Here is a 16,670-nt window from a genome sequence, read left to right as displayed (position 1 = left end):
ACGCTCAGTTCAAGCTGTCCTACTTTCAGGAAGGAGAGCCAAAACCAGTTGAGGTCTTACGCAAGCACTGGAGCGGGGAATGGCATTCATGAAACATTCTCGGCGTACAGACCTTGTAGCCGATCTTGAGGTCATCGCAGAGTTGCGAGCAGCCGCTCAGTTTACTGTTGAGACACTCGTTGATGAAGCAGTTGAGTTCGTCGGAGCCGTCGCCGCAGTCGTCGTTGCGGTCGCACAGCAGAGTCTCGTTCAAGCAATTTCCGTTGCGGCACGTGAAGGCCGATTCGTTGCACGTCCTCTCTGGAATCGCACGCGGGTCAAAAAACATTTGCAACCGGCGGCGGATGTGACCTATTTTCAATTGTTGACAAGTGAGAATTGCGACCTGAGTCGGTGCAGCGCGGGTTCTTGGGAGCTTCGTCCGAGTGATCTTGACAGTCAAACTCGCCATCGCACTCCCATTTCTTCTGGTTGAGGCAGCGGCCGTTGGCGCAGCGGAACTCGTCGGGGCCGCACGTCGGATATTCTGCCAGAGAAAACAAAAGTGAGGCCGCCGGTCCAGAGCGTAGCGGCTGAATATTTTCCGCATCGACTCTCTCACCGCATTCGGGAGACTCGTCGGAGCCGTCGGCGCAGTCGATGTCGTGGTCGCACACAAAGTGCTTGGGAATGCACTGCCTGTTCTGGCACATGAACTCGTTGTCGTCACACGTGCCGTTGGTGTGCACTGTCGTGGGAAAGGGAGATCGTTTCACGGGATGGAACGGGGATCGCTCGGCGTACGGCGTCCGACTCACGGCATCCGGCCTTGACGCTCTCGTCGGCTCCGTCGGGACAGTCCTTGTCTCCGTCGCACTTCCAGCGCTGCGGCACGCACATGTGCGAGCCGGGACACTGGAAGGCTTCGGGGCTGCACGTCTTGGATTCTGAGGTCACGGAAACACACAAGTCAATCTGATGGAATGTCATTCTTTGTTTTGCATGGACATGTTTGCGCTCGAATCAAATCGTGGCTGCTCGCAACCGAACGGTGGGCTTACTGCATTTGTCGTCCTCGTCCGATCCGTCGCCGCAGTCGTCGGAACCGTCGCACACCCAATGGCTGGAAATGCAGCGGTGGTTTCCACATTCAAATTGGCTGGATGTGCAAAATTTGTCTGGGAATAAAAAAAGAAAATGAAATTGATTATACAATATAAATTGAAATGAAATTAATAATAGAAATTAATTAATTATACAATATAAATTATATAATATACTTATTAATATAAATATATTAATTATAAATATATTATGGATGTGCAAAATTTGTCTGAAAAAAATAATGAAAATCAAATTAATTATACAATGTAAATGATAATATAATCATTAAATGTATTATTATAATAATATATATCTATTATGATCAGGAGTGTTCCCAATATTTTGCACCGCCGTTGTACATTCATTGTCGGGAAGATAGGTGGCGTCGAGGCGAGACTGACCGCAGTGCGTCTCGTCCGCTCCGTTCTCGCAGTCGTTTTCTTTGTCGCAAGTCCAGCTCATGGGGATGCAGCGGCCGCTCGGGCAAGCAAAGAAGTTGACCGGACATTTCAGCTTGCGTTTATCTGCAAGCGGGGACAAACAAGTCAAAAGCCAGCGGGGGCATCAAAAAAGCAGAGCGGGTGGGCACCCACCCGGGCAGTTCCTCTCGTCGGAGAAGTCGCCGCAGTCGTTGTTGCCGTCGCACAGCCACGCCGGAAGATAGCAGAGGGTGGTTTTCTCGCAGCTCTGGAAGGAAGCGCCTTTCACGCCCAGCCGGAAGAAGCGCGAGCAGTCGGTGGCCTCTGAACGGGAAGGAGAGAATTTGGCACCGCCTTCCGTGGGATCGCCGGCGTGTCATCCGAGCGGCTTTCTCACGGCAGTTCATTTCATCGCTGGCGTCCTCGCAGTTGACCACCTGGTCGCAGCGGCTGAAGTTGGAGATGCAGCTGCCGTCTTTGCACTGGAACTCGCCGGTTTTGCACAGGGTCACTGCAAAAGGAGGCAAAACGGATTGACTTCCTCATTTCGAAAAAAAAAAAAAAAAAGCCACCAACTTACCGTTGCAAGGCATTTCATCCGAGTGGTCGCCGCAGTCGTCTGTGCCGTCGCACCAGAACTGGTGACCGATGCAGCGACCGTTCATGCAGCGCCTGTAGCCTTTCTTACAAATGCGATTGGCTGGGGGGCAGAAAACAGATTCTGATTTTAAGTTTACACTGCAAGATTTATTTTTATTTTTTTTCCAATGCGCAGCTTTTGGGTAAGGAGTCTCGTGCCGGAAAGGTCTTTGAATTTTGTGAAGGATTTTATAAAAGATTCAAAATTGAATCACTTCAGCATTTTATAAACGATTCAAAATTGAATGACTTCAGCATTAAATCTGATTGCCGCTAATTACATAACAGCAAACCTAATGTCTTTACCTCTAATGAACTACCAAATGTTCCAGACTATAAGGCGCACCTAAAAACCTAAAATGTTCTCAAAAGCCGACAGTGCGCCTTATAGTCCGGTGTGCCTTATATATGGACCAAATTCCTAAATTTAAACTGGCCCGAAGCATTGTGTCATGAAATCAATCATAAGTGGCCCGCTGAAGACTATGAATCATGAATCAAAAAGACTATGGATCATTATTTTGTGATTATAAAGTAATTTGATGCGTCTGAAGTTGAAATAAAAACGATAAAATGGAAAATTATTTGAAATGATGCATTAATGGTGCGCCTTATAGTCTGGTGCGCCTTATAAGGACAAAGTTTTAAAATGGGTCATTCATTGAAGGTGCGTCTTATAGTCCGGTGCGCCTTATAGTCCGGAAAATACGGTACATGAAAGAAATGGTTGTAGCCTATTTAAATAATAATATAATATAATATAATATAATATAATATAATATAATATAATATAATATAATATAATATAATATAATATAATATAATATAATATAATATAATATAATATAATATAATATAATATATAATATATATATATATATATATATAATATAAAGTGTAATATATTTAAATAACTTCCAGTTCTAGTATCAAGGACGGTCGATCAGCCAGCAAACACGAATTCACTCAGAATTGAATTTGCGTTTTTTCCGTGTTGGAAGTCAAACAGCGAGACTTGTCAATCGAAATCAAAAGGCTGAAACCATCTCCCCGAGTGTTCCTTCTTCAGTGAACGCTAAACCTCCCACATTGCGCTCACCGCAGTAGGACTGCTTCTCATCCGACTTGTCCTTGCAGTGGGCCATGCCGTCACAGGTCAGGCTGTAGTTGATGCAGTCGCCGTTCCCGCACTCAAAGTCGTCCACGCTCCCGCAAGTCACATTCAGCGCTACTGAGGGAGGTGCGAAACAGTTTTCATCACTCAAGCCGCATTTGCCTTCCACGCCAGCCGGCTTCTCCGTTCCCCTTACGGGAGCAGGTGTTGTCTTCCAGAAGTCGTCTGTCTCCGCGGCAACTGCAGTTCACCCTCCCGTCAGACGTGGGCAGGCACAGGTCTTGGCAGCCTCCGTTATTTGTGCGGCAAGGGGAGAACTCACCTGATGCGAGCGAGCGGGCGGGCAGACACGGAGTTATCGCTCGGCGGAGGGAAGGACGGCGGCGAATTGCGGACACGGCGGAGCAACTCACAGCTGTTGGTGTCGTTGGCCACGGCGACGATTCCCATTGGCTGCTGCGGGATGTCGGCCCGGAGCACTTTCATGTCGCCGCCCGTGTACTTGTCGGCTCGAAGGACCGCCCTCCTCACCCAATCCGTCCAGAAGATGAAGTCCCCGTACACGGCCAGGCCGAACGGATGCACGGGCTCGTTTTTCAACAAAACCTAAAAAGGGCGCCGGATCAGAACCGATTTCTCTTCTTACCTTGGCGGGAAAGCTTACGTATCGGCTGCTCCCGTCGTATTCGCAGCGCTCGATCTTGTCCAAAGTGGCGTCGGAGAAGTAGAGCTTCTCGGCTCGGTGATCGATGGCCAGGCCGTTGGGAGTTTTAATATCGCTGCCGATGATGGCCAGCACGTTGGCGCCGTTCAGGGAAGCCCTCATGATGCTGGGAGTCTGCTCGTTCCAGTTTGTCCAGAACATCAGACTGTGGAGAGAAACATAAAAGGAGCTGGAGCCGGAGCCCAGATGTGGACCACGTTTGGACCTGAATGACTCACTCCTGACACTCATCCAGCACAAAGGCTCGGGGGTGGTCCTCTCCAGACATGGTGACCACCGTGTTGCGGTTGTAGGCCACGGAGCGGCTCTGGTCTACAGTGTGGCGAGTGATGGTGGAGGTGGTGTAACTGGTCCAGTAGAGCGTATCCCAACCGCGGTGGTAGGCCAGGCCCTCCACCGAACCCACATCTGTGGAAAACAAGGAGCAGGTGAAGCAGTTGTGGAGCTGTCAAGAAGAAGAAGCTATGCTTTCATCTTCATTGGGTGAGTGGATCACTTTGGTTTGACTTTGGTCCTTCTTTCTTTAACACATGATATTCTATGGCAGCTGTTTTCAACATATGGTCAGGAGCTGAAGATCAAGCCATGACAATGTCCAATAGTTGATTTTATTTTCTAAGTTGCTCCTTTGAAAAGTGCTGACTGGCGGCCATGTTTGGAGAAAGCTCCCGCAATCACAGCAGTAGGTCCAGCACTTTCCCAGCAGCAGGTCCAGCACTTTCCCAACTTGATGAGCTCATGATTTTAGAGAGGGAGGGGGGAGCATGTGCGCTCAACTTGGCGTGAATCGTCCTGACATTTGATGGCCGAGCGCCCGGATCAAGCTCCCCGGGGAATCCGGATCATTCCAAGAGCTGGCACGGAACAGCTCGACAAGTCAGCCTTGGGGGGGGGGGGGGCTAGTCACTGCAGCTGTTCAAGTCCACGTTGGCACTTTTTTTTTTTTTTCCACTCATCATTTCAGCGGCCCCGATTGTTTGCTCGACGGCGTACGACGGCCGACCTTTATGAGATCCCGACACGAGCGAAAAAACGTGAAGAGGCTGTTTGCTCTGTGCGCAAAGTCAATAGAGCCTTTTGAGACATTTTGGATGAATGAGCATCTGTCGCTGAATCCCAACTTGCACTTAAAAGGAACGTCAACAAACTCAACAAACACAGATAGTTGCTCCTTTTTATCCTCCCTGCTTGCGCAATTGCTGACAGTATTACGCAACGTTGTCTCATGGATACTGTGCAAACAGAAAGAGTGGGAGAAACCTGCTCCAAGACCTTGGACCACTCTGAGCAGTGCAGTCCGGAGACTGGATCGCTTTTGATTCCGTTGCTGTTTTTCCAGCCGGATCTACAAGCTGAGTGGACCTCGAGTGGAAGTGATCGCCTTTCAAGTGGAACCAATATGGAGCGCTGGCGATGATGAAGAACATGCCGACGCCGTCGTCCAGGGGCTGCTGCTCCTCGTGGTCTTGCTTCGTCGTTTCAGAGCAAAAGCGGACATTCGGCAGCTTTGAGAGAAGGCTCTGGAAAAGCTTTCCAGCACCGAGGTGACCTTCTGAATGAACGAGTGAGTCAGGCCAGCTGCCCAACGACCCAGCGGACGTGAACATGGAGATGTCGGGCCAGTATGGAAACAGCAGTGAAGTGGGACAAAGGAAGAGGGCAGAGGAGGCTGTGATTAAGGTCCTGGTGCCCATTCTGGACGGGCTGATCCTGGTGGCCGGCCTGCTGGGACAAATCCTGCTCATGGGCACCCTGAGCGGGCGCCGGCGAAAGGAGCGCCGGCCCCCGCACGGGACCGACACGCTGCTGCTGGCCCTGAGCGCCGCCGACTTGCTGCAGCTGCTCTGCCTGCCCTTCCACACGACGGCCATCGCCTTGGGCTTCTGGCCTTTCGGGAGCTTCCTGTGCAAAGGCGTCAGCTTCCTGGGCGTGGCCTGCTCCTCGGCGTCGGCTTTTACCTTGGCGGCGCTGGCCGTGACCCGTTACCTGACGCTGGTGCACCCGGCCTGGGCCTTCCGTTCCCGGATGCACCGCCGCGTCAAAGCCACGGTGGCCCTGGTGTGGCTCCCCGCTTCGGCCTTGGCCGCGCCGCAGTTCGCCTTCCGCACGGTGACGGCGTCCAGAGCCGTGCACTGCTTCGCCTTTCTGTCCGACTTCAGCCAGTTGGTCTACAGCCTGGGGCTCTTCTTCTTTGGCTTCGCCCTCCCGCTGGGCGTGATCGTGCTGATGTACGCAAAGATCTACTGCTTTCTGCGCCGCGCGCGCTTGATGGGAAACGCCCCCCGGCTGGAGCGATACCAGAAGCAGGTCACCCACACTTCGGCTCTCCTGGTCCTGGTCTTCACTCTCCTCTGGCTGCCCTCCTACGCGCTCATGTTCTCCTTCGTCGGAGGAAGCATTCAGGGCTCCAAGGGTTACAACACAATCGCCGTTTTGGCCCGACTGCTGGCGTCCTCCGTGGCGGTGGTGAACCCCGTCCTCTACGGGTTCATGTCGCAGAAGTTCAGAAGGGAGTTGCTGGAGCTGGGGCGGAAGCGCTGGACCTTTTGCAAAAACTCTCTCAGCGCTTGTCCTCACACCATGACGGGCGGGGACATGGTGCAGACCTTTGAGTTGGACACCGGAAACTGAAGGAAGGAACCGCCGGACCGGCAGCAGAATTTTCTCCGAACTGGCTGACCTTCTCACCATGTACTCAAAACACGATTAAACATGTTGACGGTGTGTGTGTGTGTTTGAAAGCAAACTCGCTACTTACTATCCACCACAATCTTGCGGTCGGTGCCGTCGTCGTTGATCTGCTGGATATTGCCGAAGTGAATGTCGCTGAAGAAAATGCGGTTGGCGCCCTTCCCGCCGCCACCGTGGTAGTCAAAGCTCAGAGCGATGACGTTCTTCATATGGTCCGGGTCTTCAAAAGGCTTGATGGGCGCGTTTAAGTTCGTCTCGTCCGAGAGGTGGATGCTCTTGAGAATGGTACGTTCCGAGTAGAGGAGGTAGCCGTCGTAATCGCGGCAGCCGCGGTTGTCCTCGGCCAGCATGCCGTGAGCGCAGGCGCAGGTGTGCTGCCCGTTGCCGCGGTAAAGGCAGAGTTGCTCGCAGTCGCCGTTGTTATGTTTGCAGATGTTGGTGCCTGGGGGGGACGGATTCATGGATCAAGTATCAAAGAGCCAGAATTTGGAGAGAATTTGAAACTTCTCCCACCTTGCTGCCGGGCCCTGTTGAACACTTTGATATCTTTCAGTTGGACGCCAATTCCGGTCCTGAGTTGGACCGCGTCTGTGGCGTTGTCTTTACTGCCTCGTTTAATGGAGCCGTTGGCGTGAGTCCTACGCAAAGCCAAAAAAAAAAAAGCCCATCAAGCATGGAGTCGTTTCAGAGAGTACCTAAGATCTTGGGTAGTTGCGTAAGCAATTGGCCGACCTGTCGCTCCAGTAGATGTACTCCTCAAAAACAGAAATGGCAAACATATCCATGTTGTTGCTGACCAGCACCAATTCTCGATTCTCTCCCGTCTCCAGGTCGATGCGCTCAATCTTGTCAGTCCTGGCGTCGCACCAATACAAGAGCCCCTCCTACACGGGCGCGGGCCGTAATCACACCTTGCGTCCAAACGACCGACGACGGGAGAAGTCGGCCGCGCTCCTTACCGTGTAGTCGACGGAGATTCCATTGGGCCAACTGATGCTGGCGTTCACCAGGACCAACCTCTCGGAGCCGTCCAGACGAGAGCGCTCGATACGCGGGTACTGACCCCATTCGGTCCAGAACAGATACCTGAACAAAGCAACACATTGTTGACGTTCTGCCTCGAGGAGCGACTGGCAAGCGAGCGGCCTCACCCTTTCACCGGGTGGACGGTGATGGCTCGGGGCTTGTCCAGGCCCTGGGAAATCACCACATAGCGGAAGGAGCCGTTCAGCCTGGCCACCTCGATGACGTCGAAGCCCTGGTCCGTCCAGTAAATGTTTCCTGGAAGAGCAATCGCTCACTCGGTCAATATCCATCTTTTGATGGAGAAAGCGATCAAAAAAAAAAAAAAAGTCAGACCTGCGATCCAGTCAACCGTAATGCCCTCCACTCTGCCGATGCCATTGGTCACCACGTCTTCTCGCCACGTTTGATCCCGCTTGGCTCTGCTGATGGTGCTCAGGCCCATGTCTACCCAGTAGATGGTGTCGTTCTCTGAAAAGGACCGGAACGCTCGCTCAGGGCTCAAGGCGGGCCTCGCTCGTGGTCACGCCGTCTGAGTCTCACTCACCGGCGTGGAAGTCGATGCCCACGGCCAGTGAGGTGCCGGACACTGGCACCAAGGCGTCAGATTTGTCGGCAGGGTCCAGCGGAATTCCTCGGATTCCCTCGTGGACCGAATAAAGCAGGAAAGAACCCATGCCTGCTCAGAGAGAGAAAGAGAGCATCTTGCTTCAGATCGGGAGACACGGCTCGCCAAAAAGCCTTGATGACGCACGCTAACCTTCACACGACTGCTGTCCTGTCTTCAGACTATAGCCGGCCGTGCACATGCAGGCCCTGCTGGTGGGTGAGGTGGGCAGACACAGCTGGGAACAATCGCCGTTGTTGTTACTGCACAGATTGACGCTCGCTGAGGGGAAGAAAGATGATTGATAAGAAGCGGTGATGGGAAATGTGTGCTATGGACGGAAGTTGGGTCATCGTTGCAAAAAACACCTGCTAAAAAACAAGATCCACGCTAAGGTCATTTGGAATGCTAATCCACCACTTTCCACGCCGGCTTTGCGTCTTACCTTTCTGTACGTCCTCGTCGTAGATGGTCATGTGCATCATGGGAGAGGTGTTGTTCCTTAAAACTTTCCAGTTGCCGCCATCTTTCTTGTCGCAGGTTCCAATCTGGTCAGTGGCCTGGTCGGCCCACCAAAGCTTGTCTCCTGCAGAGAGGGTGCGCTCAGCTCGGTGACGCCATCACGAGAAACCTTTGGACCATGCTCTTACCCATGATGGCCAAAGCGGTGGCCTTGCTGAGTTGTCCTTTAACGCCATCCAAGATTTCTAGATTAGAGCCGTCCAGCCCGCAGCGATTAATGGTGCCGTTCCCTGAGCTGATCCAGTACAGCTGCTCTTTGTCATAGTCGATGGAGAGGCCTGGGTGCAATGAAGAGAAGAAAGTGTTACGTTCGATCTCATCCCATCATTTGGAGGTGTTAAATTGCAGTGGCGCTCACCAACTGGTCCCTTCTGGTTGACAAAGAGCATAGTGTAGTTGGTGCCGTCCATGTTGGACATGCTGATGTTGTCACCATCGGTCCAGTACAACTTCCTGCCGGCAGACGGACAAAAGAACTCACACTTGGTACAGCTAACTCTCGGTACGGTTTGTACAATCGGTTTTTGCAGCACGGTTTTCGGGACATTTTTTTTGTATGTGCGGAAAACACTTTTTTTCCTATCAAAAAAATTCTTTATTTTGCTTTTCAGCAGAATTTTATTTTTAAATCTGGGATTAACGGATGTACTAGTGATTTCAACACTTTAAACCCTAACCCGAGTTTGAAACCCTAATTTTAACTTGAACCCCTAACCCTAGGTTGAAGAGCTTGCTTGCATTGTTGCTTTTATTTATTTATTTATTTATTTATTTATTTATTTATTTATTTATTTATTTATTTATTTATTTATTTATTTATTTATTTATTTATTTATTTATTTATTTATTTATTTATTCATTCATTCATTCATTCATTCATTCATTCATTCATTCATTCATTCAGTTACTTAGTTAGTTCGGTTATTTATGTATTTAATTTTTTTATTTAATTGCATTTATTTATTATTTATTCATTGCTTTATTGATAGATAGATAGATAGATAGATAGATAGATAGATAGATAGATAGATAGATAGATAGATAGATAGATAGATAGATAGATAGATAGATAGATAGATAGATAGATAGATAGATAGATAGATAGATAGATAGATAGATAGATAGATAGATAGATAGATAGATAGATAGATAGATAGATAGATAGATAGATAGATAGATAGATAGATAGATAGATAGATAAGTGAGGGGAACTTGGCCAAAAAGCAAGAGGGAAAACCCACCCTAGTTGAGGATGCAGCACCAGACAATGAGGCTTGTCCAGACCCTGGATGACAGCATTCTTAAAAGAACCGTCCAGCCGGGCCACGTTAATCTGCTTCTTATTGGCGTCGTAGCTGGTCCAGAAAAGGTTCCTGGACACCCAGTCCACCGCCAGCCCGTGAGCGTTCGGAAGGTCTGACCAAATCGCACACAAGTGTGAGCCCGACACATGGGGAAAGGTGCTCAGACATTCACGTCTTACCCGCAGAGACGACCGTTTCCACGCCCGTGCCGTTGATGAAGGCTCGTTTGATGGTCTGCGTTCGCACATCCGACCAGTAGATGCGATGCTCCACCGCGTCGTAGTCCACCGCAGTCACATTGTCGATGTCGGGTACGGTGAAGGAGATGATGTAGTTGTAGTAGGGGTTGTCGATGTCCACGCCCCGGATCTCGATCTGACGCGCGTAAAGAAGGAACTTGCGCGACTCTGCAAAGTGAGGAGGACATTTTGGTGATCAACCAAAAGTGGAGCTCAGTTTCAAAACACCTGCTTGCTTTCAACTCTACAATCTTCATTGAAGCTACACTTTATTTTTTTTTTTAAATGACATGCCAGGTCTAATTGCAAAAAATGTGCAGTCGTGAGAACTGAGCCGCTAACGTCATTGTGAGCGCCGCGTTTACCTTTGCAGGTGCGTTTGTCAGCTTGCAGTTTCATGAGATGAGGACAGGCACAGGAGAACGTTTGGTTGAAGTTGATGAGACAGAGGTGGGAGCAAGGGCCTTTGCCGTCACTGGTGGCGGCACACGGGTTGGGAGCTGTGCAGTGCAGCAACACAATGGCATCATAAAAACAAGAACCAAGGAGGCAATCAAAGAAAGGAGTGAAGGACCTACCCTGGGGTTGCCTGGACGGGTGATAGACCTGCAAGTCGAAAGGCTGCGTGTTGGTGCGCTGGACCACCGTCACGTTGTGGCCCGTCCACTTGTTGGCTTTGGCGAGGGTGTTGGTCCTCCAGTCAGTCCAGTAAACTTCGCCTCCATACATGGTGACGGCAAACGGGTGGGACAGATACTCGTGACCCCGCAACACCTCGATCAGCCCCGACCCGTCATACATGGCGGAGTAGATGGCGTCCGATCTGCGAGAGCCATGATCAAAGTTTTTGGACAGCCGGTGAGTGACGCTAGCCAGGTAGCGGCTACGGCTAACAAATCGCTACCTGGCGTCGATCCAGACGATGCGTCTCTCCATGTAATCGACGGTGAGGCCGTTGGGCCAGCCGCCGCTGCCCGTTTCCCGGTGGATGGTGCGTCTGCCCTCGCCGCTCATGGACGCCGCCTCGATCCTGGGCAGGCTGGCGTCCCAGTCGGTCCAAAAGAGAATTCTGACAACACATACGAGCCGACTCACGTGAGTCTGCGGCGTCAGGTGAGCGTTTGCGACCCGATCTGCTTTACCCGTCTCGTGGGTCCAGGGCGATGGCTCGGGGGTGCTCCACTTCCCCGGCCAGCAGCGTGGTTCTCATGGTCCCGTCCAGTTTGGCCACCTCGATCTGGTCCAAATTGCTCTCCACCCAGTAGATATTTCCCGCAATCCAGTCCACGGCCAGGCCCTCGGGAGTGGCCAGCCCGTACTGGATCACCACTTCAAAGCTGGTCAGAGCTACACAACGGTGCACAAGCTCAACAAACTATTTGAGGTGACCTCGATTCCAGATGAGAACATTGTGGAGGTTTCATTTTGAAAATGCAACTTTGCCCGGCAGCTCACCTCCGTTGTCCGACAGTTTCCCGCGGTAGATCTTGTCCTCCACCACGTCCGTCCAGTACAATGTGCTTTGGTTGAGATGAAAGTCCAGCGCGATGGTGTTCCGGAGACCCGGCACCAGCACGCTGAACTCGCCCTTGTGAAGGTCAATCCTTCGGATCTCGTGGCGGTTGGAAAAGATGATGAAAGGCTTGAAGGGATCTGAAGAGGATGGAAAGGTCAATAAAAGCACTTTCACGTCCCGCCCACCTTGGTTTGACCTCCTCACCGGTGCTTTTGCAGCTCTCCATGTCAGCCTCCAACTCCCAGCCCTTGTAGCAGGAGCACTTGACGCTGGATTTTTCCTGATGACATCTTTGACTACATTTCAGATGTTTGGCGCAGAAGCTCTGGATCTGGCAGCTTTTGTTGTCGGCTCCGAGCTCCATGCCCAGCGGACAGGAACACATGAAGCCCTCGCCCGGAATGATGCTGCAGTTGTGACTGCAGCCGCCGTTGTCCAGCGAACACAGGTCTGCACGACGCAAACATCAACGGGAGTCGGCATTTTTTAGATGGCGATCCAACCCAGACCGGCGTACCGCAAAGCTTCTCGTCGGAGCCGTCGGGACAGTCGTCGGTGCCGTCGCACAGCTTCTCGGCGGGAAGGCAGATGGAGTCGTTGGTGGCGCACACGTGGTGAGACAACTTGCACACCAGCGCGTCGCAGTTGACCTCGTCCGAGTTGTCCTCGCAATCGTTGTCGCCGTCGCACACCCAGGCCTTGCTGATGCATCGAGCTGAAAGATCGGATGAAGGTTCGCTAGCTAGCGCAAAAACGGCTAGCTTGCATCTGCTCAAACTTGCCGCGTCGTCCTCACCCGAATCCTTGCAGCTGAACTTGACGGCCGGGTCGCACATGTGCGTGACGCCCTCGCAGTTGCTCTCGTCGCTGTGGTCCATGCAGTCGGTGTCGCCGTCGCAGCGCCACCTCATGGGGATGCACAAACCGTCCATGCGACACTGGAACTCGTCCACGTGGCAGCCACCCGGTGGACGAGTTGCTGCGCACACAAATGACCCCAGAAATTACGAAAATGAACAACTCGGGGGGAAAAGGTTTATTAAAACGACGTTTAAGGCGAACGCGGTTTTGGTCTTTTGATGCAAAAGATCGACCAAGTGCTTTTCGGCGGCTGTCCAGCCGTCATATTTCAGAGAAGACATTCAGTTTGCATCAAGGGATGTCAAAGAACCATAGAGGATGGCCTCGAGAAAAGAGGCGGGGCCTAAAGTTGTTTTACCCAGAAGCAGTGTTGTCGTTTTTGTGCAATCCTGCAAACAAACACGGACAAGACTGAAGAAAACATTTTTGCTAAGATGGGGCAGATCGCAGCAGTGACCACAGGGCGTCATTTTGTTGATCTGATGCGGTCAACCGCCCAAGCCGACAGCGGCGGCGGCTTGCCAAGGCAAACGACAATAGCGCACAGTTCTCGGATTGATGTCCCAAGAGGCAGAAGGGGCGGCCACACAATGACAGAGGTCAGCATTTGGCACGCGTTCAGCAGGCCACAGCCAGATCTGCCAGGGTGGGGGCGGGGGGGGGGTTGCTGCTTTCGCACTTTTGCTTCTGCTAATGACATCAGGAGGCAGATTGCTCATCAAGCCAACAGGTCAAGCTGAGCGGTGTTTACCGCTTGCTGGGTTCTGACAGCACTTGGCTGGGATTCAGCACGGATTATGAAAACGAAATGCGGATCTGAAAATGCTCAACATCTGTCGCAAAAGGCTTTAGCGCAGAACACAAGCGCTAAGAGGAACTGCCAAAAGGGAAGTGAGAGGGCGATGTGGCGTGATTCGGGGGATTTCGACTTGGCCTATTTGCTGACAAAGCAAAAAACAAAGCTGGCGACTGAGCCAACCCATTCGAAAAGGAAGACCAACGCGCGCGCTCTTCACCTTGATTGGTGCAGTTGGCGTGCGTTTCGTCACTGTAGTCGCCGCAGTCGTTATCGCCGTCGCAGGTCCAATATTCCGGGATGCATCGCCCGCTGTTGCATTTAAACTGCACGCTGGAGCAAGAATGACTGCAGCCCGCCTCGTCGCTATTGTCGCCGCAGTCGTTGTCTGGACACACGAGAGACGGACGGCGGCCAGGCTCGATGGACGCAGCGGCTCCGAGTTGTCGCGTCGTCGAGTCGGCTCGGCTCGTTGCTCACCGTTGTCGCAGCGCCAGTTGATGTTGATGCAGCGACCGTTGGCGCAGGTGAACTGGGTGAGCGGGAAGCACGTGGGATAGGCTGCGGAAAAGAGAGAGAGGGGCGGGGTCAAACCCAGCGAAGGCGAGGGCACGCCGGCGAAGCGCACCGCATGAGTCGGGCTCGTCCGAGCGGTCCCCGCAGTCGTTGTCCAGGTCGCACGTCCAGGAGACGGGGATGCAACGGCCGCTGGCGCATGGGTACTGATTTGGAGGGCACGTACGGGCTGCAAAGTGGAAAACGCATTTCAGCAACAGAGCCCCGACTCATGAGCAACAAGTGCTGTCATTTTGTCGTGAGTGGAACACGCCGGCACACATACCGGAACACGTGGTGTTGGATTCGTCCTCGTTGTTGCCGCAGTCGTTGTCGCCGTCGCACAGCCATCGCGTAGGGATGCAGCGGTTATTCTGACACTTAAAGCGGTCCGTCGGACACGTGTGTTGGTCTTGTGGGAGACATCACGAGCGCCGTCAGTAAAAACAACAAAAGATCTTTCGGGCGACCTTTCCAAAAAGGCAGCGCGACCTTGACGGACAAACTTTTTCGAGGGCGCACGCTTCAATGTTTCAACTCTTTGTGCCCAACTTGATCTCCAAAAACAGGTGCTCGTTCGTTTTTAGCAAAGTGAAAAATTGTGCTTCTTCCCGCGTTGCCGGGTAACGGCGGCGGAGGGCCGGAAAGACTCACGGCAAAGCTCGGGGGCCTCGTCGCTGTTGTCCAGACAATCGTTGTCGCCGTCGCATTTCCAGCGCTCTTGGATGCAGCGGTTGTTGTTGCAGGCAAACTCTCCGGGCTGGCACTGCGGCGGGGGCACGTAGGAGGGGTTGCCTGCGGGTCGGCCACAACCGTTCACACAATAGCCCGCTGCCCACTTTTTTTTTCCCAGGATGCCCTCCCACACATCTGGCAACTATCCGGAAAAACTATCTTGGGTAGTTTGTGGGCGCGAAGCAAAGTGGACATTCCGCCCCCTGCTGCGTGATTCATTTTCCAATAAGATCCACATTGAGATGTTGCACACAAAAAAAAAAAACCTCCAACAAAACCTTCTCGCTAAGGCTGTGAGAGCAGAACAAGGCCTCGGATCTCACCTTTGCAGGTGACGTTATCCACATCCAGGATTTGCTCATCGGCGCAGCCGCAGGACCGGCCGTTGGGGATGGCCAGGCACAGGCTGCCGCATCCCCCGTTCATGGTTCGGCACAGATTGGTACCTTTCCCAGAAACAAGAGACGTTAGCCATGATCACAACGCCGAGTCGGGAACGGTGAGGTACCTTGCTGCTGGTGAGCGTCGTACACCCGAATCTCAAAGATGGGCGGCCTCTCGTTCCGGAGCAGCGTGACCGTCTTGGTGGCTTGGTCCAGTTTGTAGATGCTCCCGCCGCGATACTCGTTCCAAAAGAGGAATTGTTTATAATGGCACAAGCCGAAGGCGTGATTTAGCTCCTGGCCCTCGTACACCACCTGTTCAATCAGAAACCACAAATGGAGGACCACACTGCAACAAGAACATGGGGGCGGGGGGTACCAACCTTCCGTTCCGTGGTGTTGAGGTACACCATCTCGATCCGGTCGTAGTAAGCGTCGACCCAGTACAAGATTCCCTGAGGAATGTCCAGGCTGAGGCCGTTGGGCCACAGCACTGTCTTGCTGGTCAGGAAGACTTGATGATTGGATCCGTCCATCCAGGCTTTCTTGATCTTCCCTCTGTTACTTTCAGTGGGATCCTCCTCCCAGTCGGTCCAGTACATCCACCTGACAAATTAACTCATTCACTGCCAACCCGGTTTATATCTTTGACGTCTATAAGCGTCACGGGTAAAAGTTCAAAGCCAGATGAACTGCTATTAAAAGAAAATGGTCTCACCCGTTGAGGGGGTCCACCACGATGGCACGCGGGTGGCTCATCTTGCCTTCGATCAGAGTCTTGCGAGTCTGAGAAGCCTTTTCCAGTCTGGCCACGCTGATGGTCTTCTTCGGCCCGTCGTCGGTCCAGTAGAGATTGCCTCCCATCCAGTCCACGGCCAGCCCCTCCACCGTGTGGATACCTGCCCGAAAAATGCGGGCTTAGTCGGCCAGGCCTTTAAAAGCAGCAAAGGATCTCCTCACCGTCTTTCAGTATGGTGTCTCGCTCGGTCCCGTCTATCTTCTGTCGCCCGATGATGTAGCTGGTGGCGTCGGCAAAGTAGATGAATTCGCTGGCGGCGTGAAAATCCAAAGCTCGAGGGTTCATCAGGTTCTCGATGGGGATCATGTACTCGTCGGGCACTTTTGCGTTCATATCCATGCCCCTGATGATGCCGGGCCGACCCTTCCCGTACACCAGGAAGAGCTCGTGGTCTGGTTCTAGAGAAGGAAGCGGCGTCAGCGCAACGGCGACTGGACGCCAGTTCGTCCGTCCGACACTTACTTTTACAAGACTTGCCATCGTTGCCCAGGCTGAAGCCGAAACGGCAGCGGCAGGTGCGCGTCTTGTGGCTGTTGCCCAGCAGACAGATATCGGAGCAACCGCCGGCTTTCCCGAACTGGTCCAAGGCGCACGCGTGGCTACGCACTGTCAACACACAAAGCGGAATGTCCAATCGAATGCAGGATTGCAGATATCCAA

At 52.4% G+C, this 16,670-nt stretch overlaps 2 protein-coding genes across 3 annotated transcripts in view; one reads left to right on the top strand and one right to left on the bottom strand.

The window, feature by feature from the left end:
• LOC133149996 (low-density lipoprotein receptor-related protein 1-like) overlaps positions 1-16,670 on the bottom strand; it is a 46,317-nt gene that overhangs the window by 11,635 nt on the left and 18,012 nt on the right. The window contains exons 10-55 of one of the 2 annotated variants that reach the window (XM_061272251.1): positions 16,473-16,616; positions 16,172-16,408; positions 15,930-16,110; positions 15,595-15,817; positions 15,337-15,526; positions 15,152-15,274; positions 14,748-14,888; positions 14,380-14,505; positions 14,167-14,283; positions 14,019-14,099; positions 13,759-13,926; positions 12,678-12,860; positions 12,399-12,596; positions 12,086-12,331; positions 11,821-12,018; positions 11,508-11,712; positions 11,270-11,434; positions 10,944-11,188; positions 10,731-10,865; positions 10,306-10,533; positions 10,064-10,238; positions 9,181-9,275; positions 8,951-9,100; positions 8,746-8,886; positions 8,454-8,582; positions 8,241-8,372; positions 8,030-8,164; positions 7,822-7,951; positions 7,630-7,756; positions 7,403-7,554; positions 7,184-7,308; positions 6,738-7,112; positions 4,198-4,387; positions 3,920-4,124; positions 3,669-3,861; positions 3,452-3,577; positions 3,241-3,369; positions 2,083-2,202; positions 1,900-2,013; positions 1,677-1,826; positions 1,485-1,607; positions 1,041-1,157; positions 798-926; positions 602-727; positions 386-526; positions 113-300 (exon numbers count right to left, since the gene is read on the bottom strand). In XM_061272251.1, the coding sequence (XP_061128235.1) occupies positions 113-300; positions 386-526; positions 602-727; positions 798-926; positions 1,041-1,157; positions 1,485-1,607; positions 1,677-1,826; positions 1,900-2,013; positions 2,083-2,202; positions 3,241-3,369; positions 3,452-3,577; positions 3,669-3,861; positions 3,920-4,124; positions 4,198-4,387; positions 6,738-7,112; positions 7,184-7,308; positions 7,403-7,554; positions 7,630-7,756; positions 7,822-7,951; positions 8,030-8,164; positions 8,241-8,372; positions 8,454-8,582; positions 8,746-8,886; positions 8,951-9,100; positions 9,181-9,275; positions 10,064-10,238; positions 10,306-10,533; positions 10,731-10,865; positions 10,944-11,188; positions 11,270-11,434; positions 11,508-11,712; positions 11,821-12,018; positions 12,086-12,331; positions 12,399-12,596; positions 12,678-12,860; positions 13,759-13,926; positions 14,019-14,099; positions 14,167-14,283; positions 14,380-14,505; positions 14,748-14,888; positions 15,152-15,274; positions 15,337-15,526; positions 15,595-15,817; positions 15,930-16,110; positions 16,172-16,408; positions 16,473-16,616 (7,451 nt within the window). Of the gene's footprint in view, positions 1-112; positions 301-385; positions 527-601; positions 728-797; positions 927-1,040; positions 1,158-1,484; positions 1,608-1,676; positions 1,827-1,899; positions 2,014-2,082; positions 2,203-3,240; positions 3,373-3,451; positions 3,578-3,668; positions 3,862-3,919; positions 4,125-4,197; positions 4,388-6,737; positions 7,113-7,183; positions 7,309-7,402; positions 7,555-7,629; positions 7,757-7,821; positions 7,952-8,029; positions 8,165-8,240; positions 8,373-8,453; positions 8,583-8,745; positions 8,887-8,950; positions 9,101-9,180; positions 9,276-10,063; positions 10,239-10,305; positions 10,534-10,730; positions 10,866-10,943; positions 11,189-11,269; positions 11,435-11,507; positions 11,713-11,820; positions 12,019-12,085; positions 12,332-12,398; positions 12,597-12,677; positions 12,861-13,758; positions 13,927-14,018; positions 14,100-14,166; positions 14,284-14,379; positions 14,506-14,747; positions 14,889-15,151; positions 15,275-15,336; positions 15,527-15,594; positions 15,818-15,929; positions 16,111-16,171; positions 16,409-16,472; positions 16,617-16,670 lie in introns of both variants that reach the window. The other variant, XM_061272250.1, reaches the window with a different exon arrangement.
• Positions 4,924-6,732, top strand: LOC133149999 (galanin receptor type 1-like). The gene has a single exon (XM_061272256.1). The coding sequence runs from the start codon at positions 5,585-5,587 to the stop codon at positions 6,608-6,610; it is 1,026 nt and encodes a 341-aa protein (XP_061128240.1). The 5' UTR covers positions 4,924-5,584; the 3' UTR covers positions 6,611-6,732.

Source organism: Syngnathus typhle, linkage group LG2, assembly GCF_033458585.1.
Source record: "Syngnathus typhle isolate RoL2023-S1 ecotype Sweden linkage group LG2, RoL_Styp_1.0, whole genome shotgun sequence".
NCBI classification, from domain to species: Eukaryota; Metazoa; Chordata; class Actinopteri; order Syngnathiformes; family Syngnathidae; genus Syngnathus; species Syngnathus typhle.
The sequence above is the reverse complement of the archived record's forward strand: the minus strand, read 5'-3'. Positions and strand labels throughout refer to the sequence as shown.